The sequence below is a fragment of the Engystomops pustulosus genome, chromosome 6 (assembly GCF_040894005.1).
Source record: "Engystomops pustulosus chromosome 6, aEngPut4.maternal, whole genome shotgun sequence".
NCBI lineage: Eukaryota > Metazoa > Chordata > Amphibia > Anura > Leptodactylidae > Engystomops > Engystomops pustulosus.
Genome location: NC_092416.1, coordinates 13,553,192 through 13,574,786, shown reverse-complemented (window position 1 = coordinate 13,574,786; position 21,595 = coordinate 13,553,192). Strand labels below are relative to the sequence as shown.

General features: G+C 44.8%; 1 protein-coding gene across 1 annotated transcript; it reads right to left on the bottom strand.

The window, feature by feature from the left end:
• Nucleotides 1-810: 810 nt before the first annotated feature.
• Nucleotides 811-20,660, bottom strand: LOC140065854 (B-cell receptor CD22-like). The gene is made up of 11 exons (XM_072113411.1): nt 20,575-20,660; nt 12,123-12,200; nt 11,699-12,040; nt 5,631-5,918; nt 4,061-4,318; nt 3,467-3,724; nt 2,873-3,130; nt 2,499-2,592; nt 1,193-1,223; nt 958-1,032; nt 811-855 (listed from the first exon to the last, which is right to left on the bottom strand). The coding sequence occupies exons 2-11, from the start codon at nt 12,163-12,165 to the stop codon at nt 811-813; spliced, it is 1,692 nt and encodes a 563-aa protein (XP_071969512.1). The 5' UTR covers nt 12,166-12,200; nt 20,575-20,660.
• Between the last annotated feature and the right edge of the window lie 935 nt (nt 20,661-21,595).

Sequence of the window (21,595 nt, the reverse complement as noted above, 5' to 3'; positions counted from 1 at the left end):
TTCATCCTGATTTTCTGTGTAGTATATTCCGAGGTACAAAATCACAAAGAAATGGGGTAGTGGTATAGATATAAATAGTTAGTCACTAGAGATGAGCGAGTATACTCGTCCGAGTATACTACTCAGTCAAGTATTAGCATACTCGGACCGGCTCGTTACTCGGACGAGTATTTCCCCTGCTCGAGCATTAAATTAAGCGAAGAACAGTGTTTTTATTGTTTAATAAAATATTCCAGATGTTTCCTGATGTTTTGCTTGTTACAACACATTGAAATAACACTATTCTTCACTTTGCAGGTGTGCGCTCGTGTCTCCCGCTAGGTTCGGAGATGTGCGGAACATCTGGAATGTGAAGAATATTGTTCTTTCAATGTGTTCTGCACTTAAATGCTCCTGTGTTCACTGTTTTTAATGTTTTTATTCTATTCTTCACATTGCAGGTGTGCGCTCGTGTCTCCCGATAGGTTCGGAGATCCGCGCGCACACCTGGAAAGTGAAGAATAGTGTTATTTCAATGTGTTCTAACAAGCAAAACATCAGGAAACATCTGGAATATGTAATTAAGCGCTGTGTTCTTTTACTGTTCTGTTTTAGCAAAAAAATGCTCGAGTCTCCCATTGACTCCAATGGGGCTCGTTATTCGAGACGAGCACTCGAGCATCGGGAAAAGTTTGTCTCGAATAACGAGCACCCGAGCATTTTAGTGCTCGCTCATCTCTATTAGTCACACATCCAAAATGGTAATGTAAACATGAACAAATGCTCTACCTCTGAGCTATACCCGCAATGTACATGGATATTCCGATGGATTCAATTTATGGAGTTAGTTCTCTGCACCACAATAACAAAATGACCCTTTTAAATTTAAACAATTTTTATAAATAGAAATAAGAACAATAAATGTTCCTTATCCACATATAAGGGACGGAGTAGAGGTCATGTGTGGATGTACTGTACCTCTAGTTGATCATAGACATTCCCAATATCTGCTTTCACCAGGTCGGTGTATATAGCATCTGGAGACGTCTCAGTCTACAGAGAAAAATAATAACATGGATAAAAAACTAATTGTAAGATTGTGGGGAGCGGGAGGGGGGGGGTATCAGCTATGAATCTCACTGATATTACACCATGTCCTTCCTTACATCTCAGGTGATAAAGAGGAAGGTGATCCAATCTATGTGCCACTTACCTCATCGCTTTTCTTTTTCCTGACTCTTTTTCTATAAAAACAGAAAATACATAACAATTATTGCAAAAATACAATAGAGATGTGTGAAGGTCACCTCTCTGCAGTTTATTTATTTATTTATTTTTATTTTATTTTTTAGTGCTCTTGTCCTATTGGAACCTGGGTGACGGGTGGGGTCTTTAAAGGGAAGAGGGTAATGAGGAAAATAAATTTTTTGCTATGTGTGGATATTTTTGTAAACTTTTTTTTGTATGTAAAATAAAGTATTCATTGAAAAAAAAAGAATCTTTTGGGTTTGCCTCTTGACCCTCTTTCCCATGAGCCCCTTATCCCAGTAGACCCCAGGACTGGCCGGATTTCTTTGGTGCTGATGACATCTATTAATACCGGAACCTACAGTTGTAATAATGAAATTCTGCACCATGACACCATGTAATGTATGGCTGCTGTGTGTTTTCTGTGTATTTTCCCCTAAAATGAACATTCAGCAGGAAGTATTTTGGTTATTTCCTTATATTAGTGGGCCTACAATAAAATGACTGTACTGTCAGATATATCCCTGATATATTCCATAGAAATAGCCGTATCCGTGCACATACAACAATGTGGAACTGGAGAAAATCCAACCAACCAAAAGGGCAAAACTATTTTTGTAAAAAAACTGCCTCTTTTCTGGTTGCTGGTTAATATGAGACACAATAACACTATGGGGCACATTTACTAAGGGTCCGCGACTGTCAGGATTCCTGACTATTTCTGTTCTGCGCTGAATCGCACAGGGGATTGTGTCACATCAGTGGCGCATCAGCACCGACTTTCATGCAACACAAATGGGGGGGGGGGGAGGGGCGTCGGACAACCCGACTGATTCGGACAAACCGCGGAAAATACAAATTGTGTCGCAAGATCAGCACTCACATACACCGGGAAGAAAATGGGGAACTCCGGCGGACCTCAGCGGGGAAGCGACACATTCAAGTAATCGGGCGCACGCTGTAAGTGAATCGCAGCAGCTTCGAATCCTCGTCGGACAATCCGGATCGGCGGACGCAACGAGATGGGTATGTAAATGTGCCCCTATATATATGGTCCTTCAGGTCCACAAGGTCCATATAAGGTACATCTGATATAGCCAGAATTGCACAAGCAGAGAAACCGCATCTAATTCATCCAGATGTAAATTGTTAAAAAAAAGCATCAAGCATCAGTACATTTGTTTTTTTTTTCAGTTTCTGGTCAAAATATGAATTTATTCTTCCAATATTTAGAAAAATGAAAATAAATGTTAATGAAAAATACACATCACCTCCAACAGAAGTAGACAAGCAATGACAGCGGGAGTAGACAGACCACTACGATCACGACCGGAAGGAGAATCTTACTGATACCGGAGCCTCCATCTGTAACAATACAACATGAACAATGGAGGAAAATAGAAACCACAGACTGTAAGAAGTTCCTACAGTATTAAAAAGAGGACAAGTTATTTCCCAGTAAATGGACACATCTTAGTAAAGAACAAAGTGTCAGAAATACTGTACATAGAAGGAACTGTGTTGGCCAAATCAGAAGAAAACGAGGGACTAATATGGGATCACTGATATATAAAAATGTATTTTTCACAACTTCACAAAATTTGTAGATATAAAATATAGATTACGTTTCAGTTTGTATACTTACATATGACAGGGATCTGTATGGGGGCGGATTCTCCTCTCCCCACAGTATTTCGGGCAGCACAGGAATAGGGCTCCATGTCCCTGGTCACATTCCTCACTGCCATCTCCCGTCCTCTGTCTGGTAATCTGGTTTCCCCTTTGTACCATTCATACTCAGATACATCAGGCCTGGAGACGCTGTTACATTGTAACGTCACGTCACTTCCTTCTGTTACTTCATCCATCCCGATCACTGTGATGGCTACATTTTTTGGTAAATCTGCAGAGAAAAATAATTTTTGGGCTTAATTTTAATTTGACATTTTTTTGTTCACGTCCCTTCTCAAAAAACATGCCCATTTTCCAAGGCCACAGAACTACTGTTGCAATAGTTGTAAAAGAATCTAAAAGTTGCCTAGAACTCTTGATGGACGTGGAACAGAGCATTTTAGACATTTCCAAAAAGAAATTTAGATGACTTTCTTCCATATCGAAAAATAAACTTGGGACAGTGGAGAATAACGTCACTTTTTTAAAACAAAATCTCCCAGTGTCATGTTTATATCAACGTCTCCCACCAAGAGGAAAGGTAATGAAGGACACTATATATACTTACGTATCACAAGGATGTGTATGGGGGCGGATTCTCCTCTCCCCACAGTATTTCGGGCAGCACAGGAATAGGGCTCCATGTCCCTGGTCACACTCCTCACTGTCATCTCCCGTCCTCTGTCTGGTAATCTGGTTTCCCCTTTGTACCATTCATACTCAGATACATCAGGCCTGGAGACGCTGTTACATTGTAACGTCACATCACTTCCTTCTGTTACTTCATCCATCCCGATCACAGTGATGGTCACATTTTTTGGTAAATCTGCAGAGGAAAATAATTTTTTGGCTTAATTTTAATTTGACATTTTTTTGTTCACGCCCCTTCTCAAAAAACATGCCCATTTTCCAAGGCCACAGAACTACTGTTGCAATAGTTGTAAAAGAATCTAAAAGTTGCCTAGAACTCTTGATGGACGTGGAACAGAGCATTTTAGACATTTCCAAAAAGAAATTTTGATTACTTTCTTCCATATCGAAAAATAAACTTGGGACAGTGGAGAATAACGTCACTTTTTTAAAACAAAATCTCCCAGTGTCATGTTTATATCAACGTCTCCCACCAAGAGGAAAGGTAATGAAGGACACTATATATACTTACGTATCACAAGGATGTGTATGGGGGCGGATTCTCCTCTCCCCACAGTATTTCGGGCAGCACAGGAATAGGGCTCCATGTCCCTGGTCACACTCCTCACTGTCATCTCCCGTCCTCTGTCTGGTAATCTGGTTTCCCCTTTGTACCATTCATACTCAGATACTTCAGGCTTGGAGACGCTTTTACATTGAAACATCACGTCACTTCCCTCCATCACTTCATCCATCCCAATCACAGTGATGGTCACATTTTTTGGTGCATCTTTGGAAGAAAAATATTATTGTGATTGGGTAATATAAAATAAGTGACATTGTGTAAGAACTGCTGGAAGAGCTAGCTCAATAGGCTGAGTACCCAAGTATAAAGTCCTGTGGAGGGCTGGTTGTTTGACAAGTTACTATCCTTTTCAGCCGGAAATATGTGTGCATACAGTCCTTTGTGAGTGCTGGAGCACTGCACCAATCAGCTTCTGGGGCGGTGTCCAGTAACTCCGTATATTGCTGCTGAATCCATATACAGGTGCCTGTTTATACTTTTCTTCATTTTTTTTAAGGTTCTGCAATTTTTTTGCTATTATACTGACCTTTTCCATTACCTAGAGAGTGGGGACGCGCACATGGCCTAGCCCGGGAGAAGAACAGGATCGTGTAGAGGTAGAAGCAGGCCGGGAACTAGGGCAGCGTCGCCACGGAGAGGGCCAAGGGCTTGCCCGCGATCTGAGACATGGTTCGCGGAGGCACCCATGATGCTCTAGTTTGGCATATGACATGTAGCGTCATAGCCATTAGTGTAGGGACCCACTAGATCAAGGTCACATGGTCACAAGGTCACAAGTGTGTAATCAATTTATACCATTTAATCATAACTGTTCCTTGGCTGTGGGAGGGCCACTAGTGGCACTAGGATCAGTCCTTGGCAGTCATTGGCAGCTAGCCTGAGCGTAACAGATGTGAAACAGGTGTGTAGCATCAGTGGTCAGTGGGCAATGGCCCGGACACTCAGAGCAGATACACAAAATCCAATAAGCAAGTCAATAGTCAGAAAAAAGAAGCCAGATATTAACAGCTGAAATAATAACAATAATGATATAATCAAATTAAACATAGTAAATGAGGGGGTTCTGAATAATATATCTGAAAAATGAAAATTCTGTTTTTTGGAATGGCAAGTAAAAAATGGAGATGCAAAAATGGAAAAGGCCCAAGGGCACAAACAATGAAAGAGCAAGTGTACACTAAAGAGAAAAACGGGATCAAAATGTCCATGGTCAGAAGGAGATGTGGCAGAATGTGAGTGCAATGGGTCCTTCAGAGCAGTCTAAGCTCCTTTTTACTCTTGAGAAAGTGTGGCCAGTGGTGGAGTGGGGCAGCGTGGAGACCTAAGCCTCTTGATGTATCTGGCGGTGACAGAAGGACGGGGTTTCCATGCTACGATGGAGCACAAGCGCCAGTGTATGATAGATCTCTACCAATGTATGTACAGAGAAATATACATTTTCAACATGTTGTATGTAATATAAAATGTGGTTTTATTGCATCTTTTTTCATTTTCACCTATACTTATATATACGTACAAGTCATGTTCAGAATTCTTGACGTCACATCAAATACATTATTATGATGCTGAACCTTGCATTCAATAGCACTCCCATCATCCTCATAGGAAGGAATATAAGTCAGTGTTGATTCTTCTCTCCACAATCCATACTTTAGATCCAATGACTTGTTTATAACATGACCGGGTTTGCTCCATTGTAGATCAGGAGGACTGGAGCCGCACGTGTGATATGCAGTACATCGTATGGTGGTGGCTTCTCCTTCCGTCATAATGTCAGACACAAGAAGCTTCATGTCCACTTTATCTTTGGATTCATAAAGAAGACAAAATTATTCAAACTTAGTTATAGAAATTGTTGTATTGTTAGTGATGTATAAAATGTCTTATTGTTAGTACAGTACAGGCAGGGCCGGATTAAAGGAGGGGCTCCCGGGGCTTGTGCCCCAGGGCCCCCACCACTTTCACGTTTAAAGGGGCCCTCACCAGCTTCTGACAGTCAGAGACTTAGCTCAGCTGAGTCGCTGACTGGCTCTGTGTGTAATCTGCATGGGCTGGCAGTCTATATTCTAAAGGGGGATGGTGGCTATATACTACAGTGGGCTGGCAGGCTATACACTACAGAGGCTGGCAGGCTATATACTACAGGGGCTGGCAGGCTATAAACTACAGGGGGCTGCAGGCTATATACTATAGGGGGCTGTAGGTTAAATACTACAGGGGGCTGCAAGCTATACATGATAGAGGTTGGCAGGCTATATACTACAGAAGCTGTCAGGCTTTATACTACAGGGACTGGCTGGCTATATATTTCCAAAAACATTGTTGGAAGGGCCCACACCAGTTTGGGCCAGGGGCCCCCCCCACCCTTAATCTGGCCCTGAGTACAGGGCCTACTTAAGAACACCCGACTTATAGACGATCCCTAGTTACAAACTGACCTCTGGATGTTGGTAATTTACTGTACTTTAGCTCTAGGCTACAATAAACTGCTGTAATAGTTATTATCGGTGTCTGCAATTAAACACTATTGTTAATCCTGGTTCTTATGACAACCCAACATTTTGTCACAGAGACCAAAAAAATTTTTTGGCTGGGGTTACAATTATAAAATATACAGTTCCGACTTACATACAAATTCAACTTCAGAACAAACCTATCTTGTTCGTAACCCAGGGACTGCCTGTATAAAGATAACAGACCCAACTACGATCAAGAAGCTGCCAATATATACACAGTATACATTGGCTTCCATAGGGTGCACAATAGTCACCATCATGTGATCAGTCTTACCATAACAGATTAAAGCTTTTGCCCATTATGATTGACCAAAATCTGCCAACAATTACCCAATGATTAAAGGAAATAGGTTCCCAAACAATAGTCACCAAAATATCCTGTATGTTTATAGGGGAAGATGCTGCTCTGAAGGCAAATTATAACGTATAAGATCCTCCATGATCAACTTTTTCAACCAATATCTGCCAACTGGGAACATTTACTATACAACTACTACTACTACTACTACTAATACTACTACTACTACTACGACTACAACTAATACTACTACTACTACTACTACGACTACTACTACTACTACTAATACTACGACTACTACTACTTCTACTACTACTACGACTACTACTAATACTACTACTACTACTACTACTACGACTACTACTACTACTACTACGACTACTACTACTACTACTACTACTACTACTAAGACTACTACTACTACTACTACTACTACTATGACTACTACTACTACTACTACTACTACTACTATGACTACTACTACTACTACGACTACTACTACTACTACTACGACTACTACTACTACTACTACTATGACTACTACTACTACTACTACTACTACTACTACTACTATGACTACTACTACTACTACTACTACTATGACTACGACTACTACTACTACTACTACTACTATGACTACTACTACTACGACTACTACTACTACTACTACTACTACTACTACTATGACTACTACTACTACTACTACTACTACTACTACGACTACTACTACTACTACTACTATGACTACTACTACGACTACTACTACTACTACTACTACTATGACTACTACTACTACTACTACTACTACTACGACTACTACTACTACTACTACTACTATGACTACTACTACGACTACTACTACTACTACTACTACTACTAATAATAATAATAATAAAATCTTTATATTGCGTCATCATATTCTACAGATCTTTAACCCCTTAACGACCTGGTCCTTTTTTGTTTTTTTCATTTCCTTTTTTCACTCCCCACCTTCAAAAAACTATTACTTTTTTATTTTTCCATGTACAGAGCTGTGCTAGGGCTTCTTTTCTGCGTAACAAATTGAACTTCATAGTGATGGTATTTAATTTTATATTCCATGTCATGTACTGGGAAGCGGGAAAAAAATTCCAAATGCAGTGGAAATGGTAAAAAAAATTGCATTTGCGCCGTTTTCTTGTGGGTTTAAATTTTACGGCTTTCACTTTGCGCCCCAAATGACATGTATACTTTATTCTTTGGGTCGGTGCGATTACAGGGATACCAAATTTGTATATAGGTTTTATAATGATTTTATACATTTACAAAAATTAAAACCTCTTGTACAAAAATTAAAACACCCTGTACAAAAAATTTGGGGGGGGGGGGGGTTGCCATCTTCTGGCGCTAATAACTTTTTCATACTTCAGTGTACAGAGCTTCCTGTGGTGTAATTGTTTTGCAAATTTTGATGATGTTTTCAATGCTATCATTGTTAGGACTGTATGACCTTTTGGTCACTTTTTATTGAATTTTTTATGTATTTCAACACGGCAAAAAGTGCCATTTTCAAATTCCATTACGGGGTTAAATACATTGAAAAATCGTTATTTTATTTTGATAGATTGGGCATTTTTGGACGTGGTGATATCTAATGTGTTTATGATTTTTACTTTTTATTTATATTTATATCAGTTCTAGGGAAAGGGGGGTGATTTTATTTTTATTTTCACTATTTTTCAGACCCCCTAGGGTACTTTAACCCTAGATTGTCTGATTGATCTTACCGTATACTGCCATGCTACAGTAAGGCAGTATATGGGGATTTTCCTCCTCATTCATTACAATGTGCAAATTACACAATGTAATGAATGGGTTTAAACGAGAGACAGCCCCGGGTCTTTGGAAGAGCATGAGCATGTAGAGTGGCGTGTGTTATAGTATAATGTGATTAAATATTACATAGAGGAAAGTGTAAGCATGCATTAAAAGACTTTGGGGCTCATTTACTAATGGCTCCACGGCCGCACTTTTGTCGGGTTTCCCAAATTTTTTCCGTTTTGTGGTGAATTCCGCCAGGATTTTGGCACATGCGATCCGATTTTGGCGTGTCGGCGCTGGCTTTCATGCGACAGAATTCGGGGGTCGTGGCCATCGGACTACCCGATGGATTCGGAAAAACCGCGCAATTTAAAAAACGTAAAGTGTCGAAAGACCAAGCACTCACATGCACCAAGAAGAAGAAGGTGAACTCCGGTGGACCTCGGAGCAGCAGCGATACCTGGCGGATATCGGGCGCACGACCTTAGTGAATCCCGACAGACCCGAATCCTCGTCGGAGAATGCGCCGCTGGATCACGACTGGACCTGGTAAGTAAATGTGCCCCATTGTTTTAGGTTGATTAGATTATTTGATAAACTTTCCTTGGGGTTTTTAGGGCAAGTTTGAAGCTTAAGTCGTTACATATTAGCCAGATAGTCTGGGATAGGCCATTCCAGAGAACTGGTGCAGCATGAGAGAATTCCTGGAGAAGTGAGTGTGAGGTTCAGATCTGGAAGAAACGGGTAGGGCAATACGCTGAGATAAGAGAGGAAAGGAAAACATGTAAAGAACTGTGCAGAGCTATGTGGATGAGGGTGATTAGTTTTGTTTGTATCCGGAACATGATGGGCAACAAATGCAGTTATTGGCATCATCAGTGACAGACTGTGACTATTCTTGGCATTTTCTAGGAAGCCTCCCAATAATTTTGTCCCTAGAGTTCTGCAATGGAGTATACTGAAATCAAGAACAGAAGGAATAAACACTGTCCTTGCTCCCTTCCTACATGAAAATATGTGAATACCTTGGTCCTAACTATTTTAGAAAAACAAATAATCCTACCATATTCATTTGGACTGCATAACAGAACTCTTGCACCAGACATTGGGGCAGATTTACTTACCCGGTCTATTCGCGATCCAGTGGCGCGTTCTCTGCGGTGGATTCGGGTCCGGCCGGGATTCATTAAGGCAGTTCCTTCGATGTCCACCAGGTGGCGCTGCTGCGCTGAAGTTCCCCGGAATGCACTGTTCTTCACCAAGCCAGACTGAGTGAAGGTAAGCGAGAGTCACGCGACACTTTTTTTTTTTAAATGCGGCGGTTTTTCCGAATGCGTCAGGTTTTTGTTCGGCCACGCCCCCTGATTTCCATCGCGTGCATGCCAGCGCCGATGCGCCACAATCCGATCGCGTGCGACAAAATCTTGGGGCAATTCATGGAAAATCGGCGCAAATTGGAAATATTCGGGTAACACGTCGGGAAAACGCGAATCGGGCCCTTAGTAATATGTGAACGGGGAGCTAGCCAAGCAAATTGTGGTCTATAATCCATGGTGCACATACTCCATTCTTTAGTGTGGAAGGTCAGATGATGGGGCCCCCTAACACTGCAGGCCCCATAGCAGCTGCTATGGCTGCTACCCCTGTAGATACACCCCTGCTTTGTTACATTCCTATGCCTATGCCTTGTTGTGGGATTTTCTCGACCATGGGGCTATTTCTGCTGCTTCATGATAGTGGATTGAGCGCAGCTACTGCAACTCTGTGTAAGACTTGATGCACCTAACCACGTGCACAGAAGGGAAGCCTTTGAAAGTCACTTTCACATACTGTCACATAAAAAATACAAATTGATAACCCCTCCCATTACCCCCCCCCCCCACACCACATATTTGTTATTGCTGCATCTGTAATAATCTGTATAATTGGACCTGCACGGTGAACGCCGTACAAATGAAAAGGGAAGGGGTTGTGCCCTCTTCATACAGCAAGGACGCATATTGCAGCAAACACTTGTGGCTAACACCCCCGATCAGTGCTGACGCTAGTTGCAGGTTTTAACCACTTAAATGCCTCCGGCAAAACTGGGGACTCAGGTCATCGCTGTCATTTATGCAGATCTGTAACAATGTGGCAGTGGCATATTGTTACAGATACAAAGCAAAACTGCCTTATGCTGAAATGCAGTAGTATTGCATTATATGTTAGGAACCCAAAGGTTTTTACTGAAAACAGTAAAAAAAAACCTGAAAAATTCAAACTCAGAGATCCCTATTTAAAACTGACTATTATGTAGTAGTTCAATTAAAATGGCCTTGCCAATTGAAGGCTTCAGCACTTGACCATGCACACTCCCTCCTCCTACCACGGCATGTCACGACTGCTGGCAGGTAACAGGTAAAGGGGATGTGTTAACCCTTTGTGTGCTGCAGTGCTCCTCCTCGTAAATAGCACATGGACATTGCTAAGAAAACCTGATAGAAGTTACTCGACACTAAAATAAATCTTGAACTGTATCCTGTGCCCTTGTCTGCCGTGTGAAGGGGCTTATACACCACCAAACTCTGGCACAGTAGGACCATATATGTAATATACTGATATATACTCATCTCCACTTTACTTGCTTATTCAATCCCTGTATAACCAGTCCCAGTTCATGTTGTTAATGCTGCTAGGCTTCCTGAAAGTCACACTTGAGGTAAGGGGCTGCCTTTCCTGTCCTGAAAAACGTATTTGAATATTGCCAAGAATGTCCTAGTGGAGCATCAATGGCTAGAAGTCTTCACATTCCTGCAAGGCTGCTGCAAGTGGCAAAATCTCCACACAGAGAACTCTTATTTCTAGACCTAAGTACATACACATATCACACACATGAACTCTAAGAGAAATACATATGTAACTAATGACTATTATTATGGAACACAATTGAGAGATTTCCAGTGGTTCCTGGTTCATATTTTATATATTTACCTGTGACATAGAGGCGCAGTATTTCATATGGTCCATCATATACATTTCTATCTATCCCTGGATAATAGTAACCAGTATCCTCTCTTGTCACAGGGTCTATCCGCAGGGTGCAGCTCTTATCTCCGGGCACCAGGGAGGTTCTGCCTCTATATTCCTTTATCACTGCTGATGAGTCCTCGGTGTTTAATATTTCTGTATATCTATATAAGTACCATACAGTGCCGGATGTATCTGATGTCCTGGCCGGATGATATGTACAAGGGATCTCCACACAGGAGCCGAGCAGAGCCGTAATCCTAGAAGGGAACGTCCATCGCTGACACACAGACCCCAGATAGAAGCCTGGAAGCAACGAGCAGAACATGAGGCCACAGTCACAGATTCTCATTATATCCGATTATTCTCTCATTGTGAGACAACTTACCCTGACAGATGAGGAGAAGATAAAGCTGCTGCAACGCCTCCATTTTGGATCAGGTAGGTCAGTGACCAATGTAACAAACTAAGTCACATGTAAATGGCTACAATTAGACAAATATAAGATGCAATACAGATACAGAAACAAGTAAGTTTTACTATATTATTCTCCATGTACTGGTTATTATTATCTTGTTACAGTAATACAGAGAGATGCGTGTTAATTAGAGATGGGCGAATTTGTTAAAATTCAGTTCGTCCCGATTCGCCAAATGTTTTGTAAAACAGTCGAATCAAAATCAATCACGTTACAAAACAGGTATTTCCTGGCTGCAGAGAGCCTGTAGGGTGTTGTAGAAAGCTGTGCCACGCTTAAATATGCATAAGGAGCGTGGTTTGGTCTTCAAACAATGCTGTGTTTTTGTATGACACGCACATGACAGCCGCGGATCTTAGAATCGCTTCACTCTTCACTTCCATGTGCACTTACAGAGGCCCACATCCCCAAATAAGCAAAGTAGGAACGCAGCCTGACAAGGTAACGTCTGTGCCAGCTCGAAAGGACTGAGCTGAGGGCCAAGATCCCACTATAACATCACAAAGTGCACTCTTTTTACGCTGACATCAGATGATTCCATATATTACGACAGAACCTGTTCTGTTAAACGTGGATACATGTAGAAACCCCCCAAAAGAGTGGAGAGGGTGTCGGCAGTAATTATGCATTGACGTCACTGATCATTTTGCCCTTCTTTTCATGCATCAGTGTCCTCTTTCAATCGGTCAATAATCCATCATTATTGCAAAAGCCAAAAACAAACAGGAGTTGATCCAAAATATGATCCAGAGAGGAGCAGTAAATGGGATACTTGCATGTCCTCTGTGTTCTGTATCCACTACTGATTTTGGCTATGAATTCTGAAGCTTTTCATCCTTTTGGCAGATGAAATGAAGGGGAAAACCAAACACTGGCAACGTCATAGAGTGGTGGAGGGTGAAAACAGCATTTTGGAAATCACAAGGTGTTCCAGGGAGACATCGGTCAGTTGGCAGCAGCATGAGTAGGCTGCAGAGTGGCACAATGACAAATTATGGAGGTGGCAGAAACATGATAGGCCACAAAGTGGCACAATGATGAAAGTGTTGAGGTGGCGGGAGCAGCATCAGCAGCAGCAACAGGAGGCCACAGGTGGCAGCAAAATGAAAAGCCACAGGAAAGCCGTTTGGAGGTGGCGGAAGCAGCAGCATCAGCAGTGGCAACCGGTGGCCACAAAGTGGCACAATGATAAGAGTGTGGAGGTGGCGGCAGAAGCAGGAGCCCACAGGTGGCAGCAACATGGTGGCAGCAACATGGAAAGCCACAGAGTGGTCTAATGACAGAGTGTGGAGGAGGCAGCAGCAGCATCAGCAGCGGCAACAGGAGGCCACACAGTGGCACAATGATAAGAGTGTGGAGGTGGCGACAGCAGCAGGAGCCCACAGGTGTCAGCAACATGGTGGCAGCAACAGGGAAAACCACAGAGTGGTCCAATGACAGAGTGTGGAGGTGGCAGCAGCATCAGCAGTGGCAACAGGAGGCCACAAAATGGCACAATGATAAGAGTGTGGAGGTAGCGGCAGCAGCAGGAGCCCATAGGTGGCAGCAACATGGAAAGCCAAAGAGTGGTCCAATGACAGAGTGTAGAGGTGGCGGCAGCAGTATCAGCAGCAACAGGAGGCCACAAAGTGGCACAATGATAAGAGTGGGGCGGTGGTGGCAGCAGCAGAAGCCCACAGGTGTCAGCAACATGGTGGCAGCAACAGGGAAAGCCACAGAGTGTTCCAATTTCAGAGTGTGGAGGTGGCGGCGGCAACAGCAGCATCAGCAGCGGCAACAGGAGGCCACAAAGAGGCACAATGATAAGAGTGTGGAGGTGGCGACAGCAGCAGAAGCCCACAGGTGTCAGCAACATGGTGGCAGCAACAGGGAAAGCCACAGGGTGGCACAATGATATAGTGTGGAGGTGGCATCAGTAGCAGCAGATTGGAGACGCCACATCTATTATACATTACAGTTTTCCTGAAAAAATCAGGCCTTTGACAAAAAAGCACTCCAAAGGTGGCACCAGCGACATCAGCATGAGGTCAGAGGTGTGGAGGTGGTGGCAACATGGTAGGCCACAGAGTGGCACAATGATATAGTGTAGAGGTGGCATCAGTAGCAGCAGATTGGAGACGCCACATCCATTATACATTACAGTTTTCCTGAAAATATCAGGCCTTTGACAAAAAAGAACTCCAAAGGTGACACCAGCAGCAGCAGCATGAGGTCAGAGGTGTGGAAGTGGCGGCAACATGGTAGGCCACAGAGTGGCACAATGATATAGTGTGGAGGTGGCATCAGTAGCAGCAGGAGCCCGCAGGGTGACACAATGATAGAGTCTGGAGGTGGCATCAGTAGCAGCAGTAGCAGGAGCCCGCAGATTGGCACAATGATAGAGTCTGGAGGTGGCATCAGTAGCAGCAGCCCGCAGAGTGGCACAATGATAGAGTCTGGAGGTGGTATCAGTAGCAGCAGCAGCAGCAGGAGCCCGCAGAGTGGCACAATGATAGAGTCTGGAGGTGGTATCAGTAGCAGCAGTAGCAGGATCCCGCAGAGTGGCACAATGATATAGTGTGAAGGTGGCATCAGAAGCAGCAGCAGGAGCACGCAGGGTGGAACAATTATATAGTGTGGAGGTGGCATCTGCAGCAGCAGGAGCCTGCAGAGTGGCACCATGATATAGTGTGGACAATTCCAGTCCCTGGTAAAGATGGTAGGAGGCAGATGGTGCAACTGGCAGCAGATGTGTGGCATCAGGCGGATGGCAGCATCAGAATAGTGGCTGAGGAAGGTAGTTAGAACCCCAACTAATTTTTCAACGTTTGGAGGAGGCGTCATGGCTGATCTAATCTGATGCATTAGGCATTGGCGAGTTGAAATCCTGGCCGATCCAAGCCTTATTCATCCTGACAAAGGGCAGTCTCTCCACATTATGAGTGGACAAGCGATGGCCCCCACCGCACTGAACACCCGCTCTGATGTCACACGCATCAAGTTTGGCGGCCCAGGATCCATAGAATCCTCTACCTGAGGTGGTAAAGTGCTGTCCAAGTAGGCTACCCTCCTCACTAGGCGGGTGAAGGAATTTGCTCAATAAGGAATCCAGACTTAAGCTGCTGCTGATGGAGCTGCTACTGCTCCTACCCCCCCAGCTCCCCACAGCAGCCGCGGCAGTAGTACATGAGCGATGACTGCCAGGAATCCCTCGGTCACACCTGACAGAGGATGGACAATGGCACACATAGGCAGCGGCCAACTCTGTGCACAGTATTTCTCTATAGTATACCAGTTGTTTCTCCCTCTCAGCAGCTGGAAAAAAGTCACCCATTTTTGCCCGGTAGCGAGGGTCCAAGAGGGTAGAGAGCCAAAAGTCATCCCTATGGCTATTCGGCTGTCACTATTCGGCTGCCTCCATCTCCACAGTATACTGCCATGGTGCTTCTGGGTCATCAGCCTCGTCCTCTACCTCCTCCAGATGCTCCTGCTCCTTCTCTCTTGTCACCTGAGTGGAAAAAATACTGATTTCACCAGACTCTGCTTGTGCTCCAATGTCCTCCTCCTCCTCCTCCAGTTCAGCCCCCACAGGACTCATGTGGCCATGAGATGTAGTCTCCACTTCTTCAGTGCCCTGACCAGACAGATTTTGCAGCATGAGTTCCAGGACATGAAGCAGTGGAATGACGTTATTCATCCCGCAGTCCTAGCGACTGACAATTAACGTGGCCTCTTCAAAGGGCCTGAGCAAATGGCAGGTGTCACGCATGAGTAGCCAGTGGCTGACATCAAAGTTACACAGGGGAGTACTAAGGTCCGCTTGCATCATCAAAAAATCATTAATGGCTTTTCTCTGTTTATACAGGCGGTCTAACATATGGAGGCTGGAATTCCAATGGGTGGAAACATCGCATATCAGACTATGTTGGGGTAGGCTGTTCTGAAGCTGCAACTCGAGGGGGGGGGTGCTTGGCTTTGTAAAAATGGCTGAAGTGCGTGCGCAGTGTTCTGGACATTTTTAGAATGTCTTGCAGATGGCTGGAAGACTTCAGGAATTTGTTCACTAACAGATTGAACACGTGCGCCATGCAGTGCGCATGGACCATCCCTCCTCGGTGCAGCGCGGACACCATGTTCCTCTCATTGTCTGTCACCATGGTTCCGATTTTTAGTTGTCGCGGAGAAAGCCACACATTGATTTCTTGTTGCATGACACGGAGTAGTTCCTCCCCTGTGTGACTTTGTTCGCCCAGGCAAACCAGGTGAAGAACTGCATGATACCGCTGTGCCCTGCACATGTGGTATGTTGGAGCAGCAATTGTGGAAGCTAAGGTGGTGGTGGAGAAGAAGGAGGAGAGGCGAAGACTGGCGCAGGAGCATCAGTTTGACAACGTGATGGAGAAAGTGCCATCTCTTGTATAAGTTGTTGGTGTGGCTGGGAGGGAAGCACATTCAACCAGTGGGCTGTAAAGGACATGTACTGGCCGTGACCATAGTTACAGATCCACACGTCCGTGCTCGCGTGCACCTTGGAAGAAACTGATAAGCTCAAGGACTGCCCACCTTCTGTTGTACATATTGGTGAAGGGCTGGCAGTGCCTTTTTGGAAAAAAAATTGCGGCATGGAACTCTCCACCTCGGTTCGGCATAATCCATTAGCTCTCTGAATGGTGCAGAGTCCACGACTTGGAAAGGGAGAGACTGCAGAACCAACAATTTCGACAAGAGCACGGTCAGCTTCTGCACGTTAGGATGACTGGACGCATAGAGTTGTCTCTTTGTAATCGCCTCGCTCAACGACTGCTGGTGCCATGCGTAGCGAGGAGCAGGAGCATCTGGACCTGGAGATGATGTCAAAGACAAACAGCTCACCTTGACTTGCTGAAACAGCATGTGTGCCACTAGGTGCTGCTGCTGTTGCTTCGCCTGCAGGATGGACCACTTCTGACACCAATTTCTCCCAGGCCATTGAATGGTGATGCTGCATGTGTTGGCGCAGGGCCGTGGTGCCAAGGTTAGCTCCCTGGCTACGCTTCATTTTCTTCCCGCAGATACGACATATACCCACACTTGGTTCCTCTGGTGTCTTTACAAAAAATTGCCAAACCGCCAAGGTGGTAATTTTACCGCCAACACTCAGATCTGAGTGACTACTACCGCCGCTGCCTCGCTGAACCCCTGTGCCACTGCTTATTTGGACCTGCGAGTCGGGATTTGTACCCCGCGGACATTTGGCTTCAGTTCTCACACTGCTTCCTCCCTGCTGACTCACGGCTACAGTAGGAACTTGCTACTTGCTCCACTGCCTGATGCGCAAGCTGACAGTCTCTTCACCTGACGATGATGAATCCCCTGCTACACCCAGCACCAAAGTGCGATCAGCTATATCATCCTCAATTTGCTTTTCCCGGTCACTGCTACTCTCCACACTGGTGTCAGTATGCACAGCCTGCCTACTGCAGGAAGCAGAGGATGTCTGCCCCACCTCTTCACTGCCAAGCAGCTGCTGACTGTCCTCAAACACTTTGTCCTCGCTGAATAGTGGCGCAGAGCCCAGACCACCTAGTAGCTCTCTGGCTGCGGGAAAGGAACAGGACAGAGGCTGGTTGAGGACAGGTGAGGGCCGCTGACCTGCTCCTGGGCCATGCCAACTAATTGTTGTATCTGAGGAACCCACAGACTCTTGGCTGGGGTTGTCAGATGTTAAATTTGAGGAATTGGATGACCTAGTCAACCATTCAAAAACCTTTGGGTTGTTGATCAACACACTGCCACTAGATGACAACGGCAGTTCTGGCCTCACAGAGTCACCCCTGCTGCAACGTCCCCTTACTGTGCTGCCACCTCTGCCTGCTCCACCTGCCACCTGTCTGACATAATGGTTTATAAACTACGTGGATTTGACACGTAAATCTGGCTGTATACTATAGCCCAAAAACGTATGGCAATGTGTGTTATACAGATACCCCACAACTGACCCCCAGTGAGAGGTCCACAAATCACTACAGCAGCTGCGTAAAGAAATTGCTACTGCAGATGCATGAAAGTCAAACAGATTTCTTCCTATTCGATTTTGTCACTAAATAGAACTGCTATTTGGGGTATACAGAACCCCCTTAGAGAACAGCGAGGGATTGCAGCAAGAATCGTTACTACACAGAACAGTAGCAGCAACTACACGCTACAGGCAGCACAGGAAGTGTGAAGTACTGAGATAGAAAATGGCTGGATTTTATAGGGCTGTGTGACATCACATAAGCCTGCCGGTCACTGATTGTCTTACAGGTCTGCAGATGTCATCGGGGGTGATCTCTACTGAGAATTTATAATGGGGGCCTCCAGCATTGGCGGTAAATTGTGGGTCTATAATATAAATAAATCATAACAAAAACTACATGAGACTCCCCTCCTTCCACCGTTCCTCCAAACCAATTAAGAGCTTGAGCAACCTCACATTACCAGGTTCAAAAACAATATCAATTTTGCGTAATTTCATCTTAAAAAAATTAAGCTGCAACCACCACAGTACAAGATCTTTAATTATGTACAAATTTCCTCCTGCTCTGTAACATGCTGCCTGCAGATAGGACACTGTGTACAATCTGCTCAGATCCTCCTGCTCTATAACATGCTGCCTGCAGATAGGACACTGTGTACAATCTGCTCAGCTCCTCCTGCTCTATAACATTCTGCCTGCAGATAGGACACTGTGTACAATCTGCTCAGCTCTTCCTGCTTTATAACATGCTGCCTGCAGATAGGACACTATGTACAATCTGCTCAGCTCCTCCTGCTCTATAACATGCTGCCAGCAGATAGGACATTATGCACAATCTGCTCAGCTCCTCCTGCTCTATAACATGCTGCCAGCAGATAGGACATTATGCACAATCCGCTCAGCTCCTCCTGCTCTATAACATGCTGCCTGCAGATAGGACACTATATACAATGTGCTTAGCTCCTCCTGCGCTATAACATGCTGCCTGCAGATAGGACACTATGTACAATCTGCTCAGCTCCTCCTGCTCTAAAAATGCTGCCTGCAGATAGGACACTATGTACAATCTGCTCAGCTCCTCCTGCTCTATAACATGCTGCCTGCAGATAGGGCACGATGTACAATCTGTTCAGCTCCTCCTGCTCTATAACATGCTGCCTGCAGATAGGACACTATGTACAATCTGCTCAGTTCCTCCTGCTCTATAACATGCTGCCAGCAGATAGGACATTGGGGCACATTTACTAAGGGTCCGCAGCCGCGAATCCGTTGGGTTTTTCCCGAATATTTCCACTTTGCACTGTATTTCACGGGATTGTGGCGCACGCGATCAATTTTTGGCGCAATCGCGCCGACTTTCGCGCGACAGAAATCGGGGGTGTGGCCACCGGACAACCCGAAGGATTCGGAAAAACCGCAGAATTTATAAAGCCATTTGTGTCGCAAGATCAAGCACTTACATACACCAGAAAAAAGCAGGTGAACTCCGGCGGACCTCGGCACAGCAGCGACACCTGGTGAATATCGGAGCACGGACCTTAGTGAATCCCGGCAGAACCCGAATCAGCGCCGGAGAACCCGCCGCTGGATCGCGACTGGACCGGGTAAGTAAATGTGCCCCATTATGCACAATCTGCTCAGCTCCTCCTGCTCTATAACATGCTGCCAGCAGATAGGACATTATGCACAATCCGCTCAGCTCATCCTGCTCTATAACATGCTGCTTACATATAGGACACTATGTACAATGTACTCAGCTCCTCCTGCTCTATAACATGCTGCCTGCACATAGGGCACGATGTACAATCTGTTCAGCTCCTCCTGCTCTATAACATGCTGCCTGCAGATAGGACACTATGTACAATTTCCTCAGCTCCTCCTGTTCTATAACATGCTGCCTGCAGATAGGACACTATGTACAATCTGCTCAGCTCCTTCTGCTCTATAACATGATACCTGCAAATAGGAGACTATGTACAATCTGCTCTGCTCCTCCTGCTCTGTAGCATGCTGCAAGCAGATAGGACACTATACACAATCTGCTCAGCTCATCCTGCTCTATAGCATGCTGCCTGCAGATAGGACACTATGTACAATCTGCTCAGCTCCTCCTGCTCTATAACATGCTGCCTGCAGATAGTACACCATGTACAATCTGTTCAGCTCCTCATGCTCTATAACATACTGCCTGCAGATAGGACACTAAGTATAATATGCTCAGAACCTCCTGCTCTATAACATGCTGCCTGCAGATAGGAGACTATGTACAATCTGCTCAGCTTCTCCTGCTCTATAACATGCTGCCTGCAGATAGGACACTAAGTATTATATGCTCAGTCCCTCCTGCTCTATATGTACAATATGCACAGTGGAAACAGGACTCACCTATATGAAGGCCGATGAAAAGTAAATATTTTGCAAAACAATCTTCAGTTTTCTTCAGCCTGACAATATTGAGTCTGTGCTCTCCCTCCGTACATCACATTGTGGAGACACCACGGAAGTGCAGAGGAGAGGTAATACTAGACGGGTGACAGGAGGAAGAAGAGACTGTGCAGACTACAGTATGTGATAGAAGTGTTGTGCTACAGATGATTTTGTGATGGAAGAGTCTAATACAAAGAGAGTAGAGATGAAGCTCTGCAGAATTTTTCTAAAGATTTGGTTTGGATCAGAATGGAATCAGTCCTGGCCCAATTGTTATAGAATATCCTCTAAAACATTGGATTTTTATGTAAAATGGTTCTATGTCATTGGGGCACATTTACTTACCCGGTCCAGTCGCAATCCCGCGGCGCATTGTCCGACGAGGATTCGGATCTGTCAGGATTCACTAAGATCGTGTGCCCGATATACAGCAGGTGTCGCTGCTGCGCCGAGGTCCGCCGGAGTTCACCTTCTACTTCCTGGTTCATGTAAGTGCGTGATTTTTGCAACACAAATCATTTTTTTAATTCTGGGTTTTTTTCCGAATCCATCGGGTTGTCCGGCCACGCCCCCCAATTTCTGTCGCGTGAAAGCCGGCGGCAATCACGTGCACCAAAATCCCGGGGGAATTTGCCGCAAAGCAGAAATATTCGGGAAACCCGACAAAAGTGCCGCGTTTGGACCCTTAGTAAAGGAGCCCCATTGTGTTTGTTTTCCACAACTTCCTTTGTTAGGGTCAGGGCTCCGCTATTCCTTATGAGAATTTTCATATACGCGACCCACTGCCAAATTCCTACTGAATCTATGAATATATGAGCCGAGTTGCTCATCTCTATTTAGGAGTAAGTGTCACTGGAGTTCTCTCCTCCTCTTACATGTAAGGTCCTGAGCTAACACATAAAGTCAACAGCAGCTGATAAGAACGTGAGATAAGAGAAGCCTCAGCCACCCCTGGTCGGAGGTCAAATAATCCCGACCT

Bases quoted from the DNA above. Each gene is read 5' to 3' on its own strand.
- LOC140065854 (XM_072113411.1), bottom strand. From the start codon at position 12,165: ATGGAGGCGTTGCAGCAGCTTTATCTTCTCCTCATCTGTCAGG. The intron at 1,224-2,498 runs GTGATGTGTATT...CTGTTTTTATAG, and splicing joins CTTGTCTACTTCTGTTGGAG to AAAAAGAGTCAGGAAAAAGA. The intron at 856-957 runs GTACAGTACATC...TAAATTTAAAAG, and splicing joins ATGTCTATGATCAACTAGAG to GGTCATTTTGTTATTGTGGT.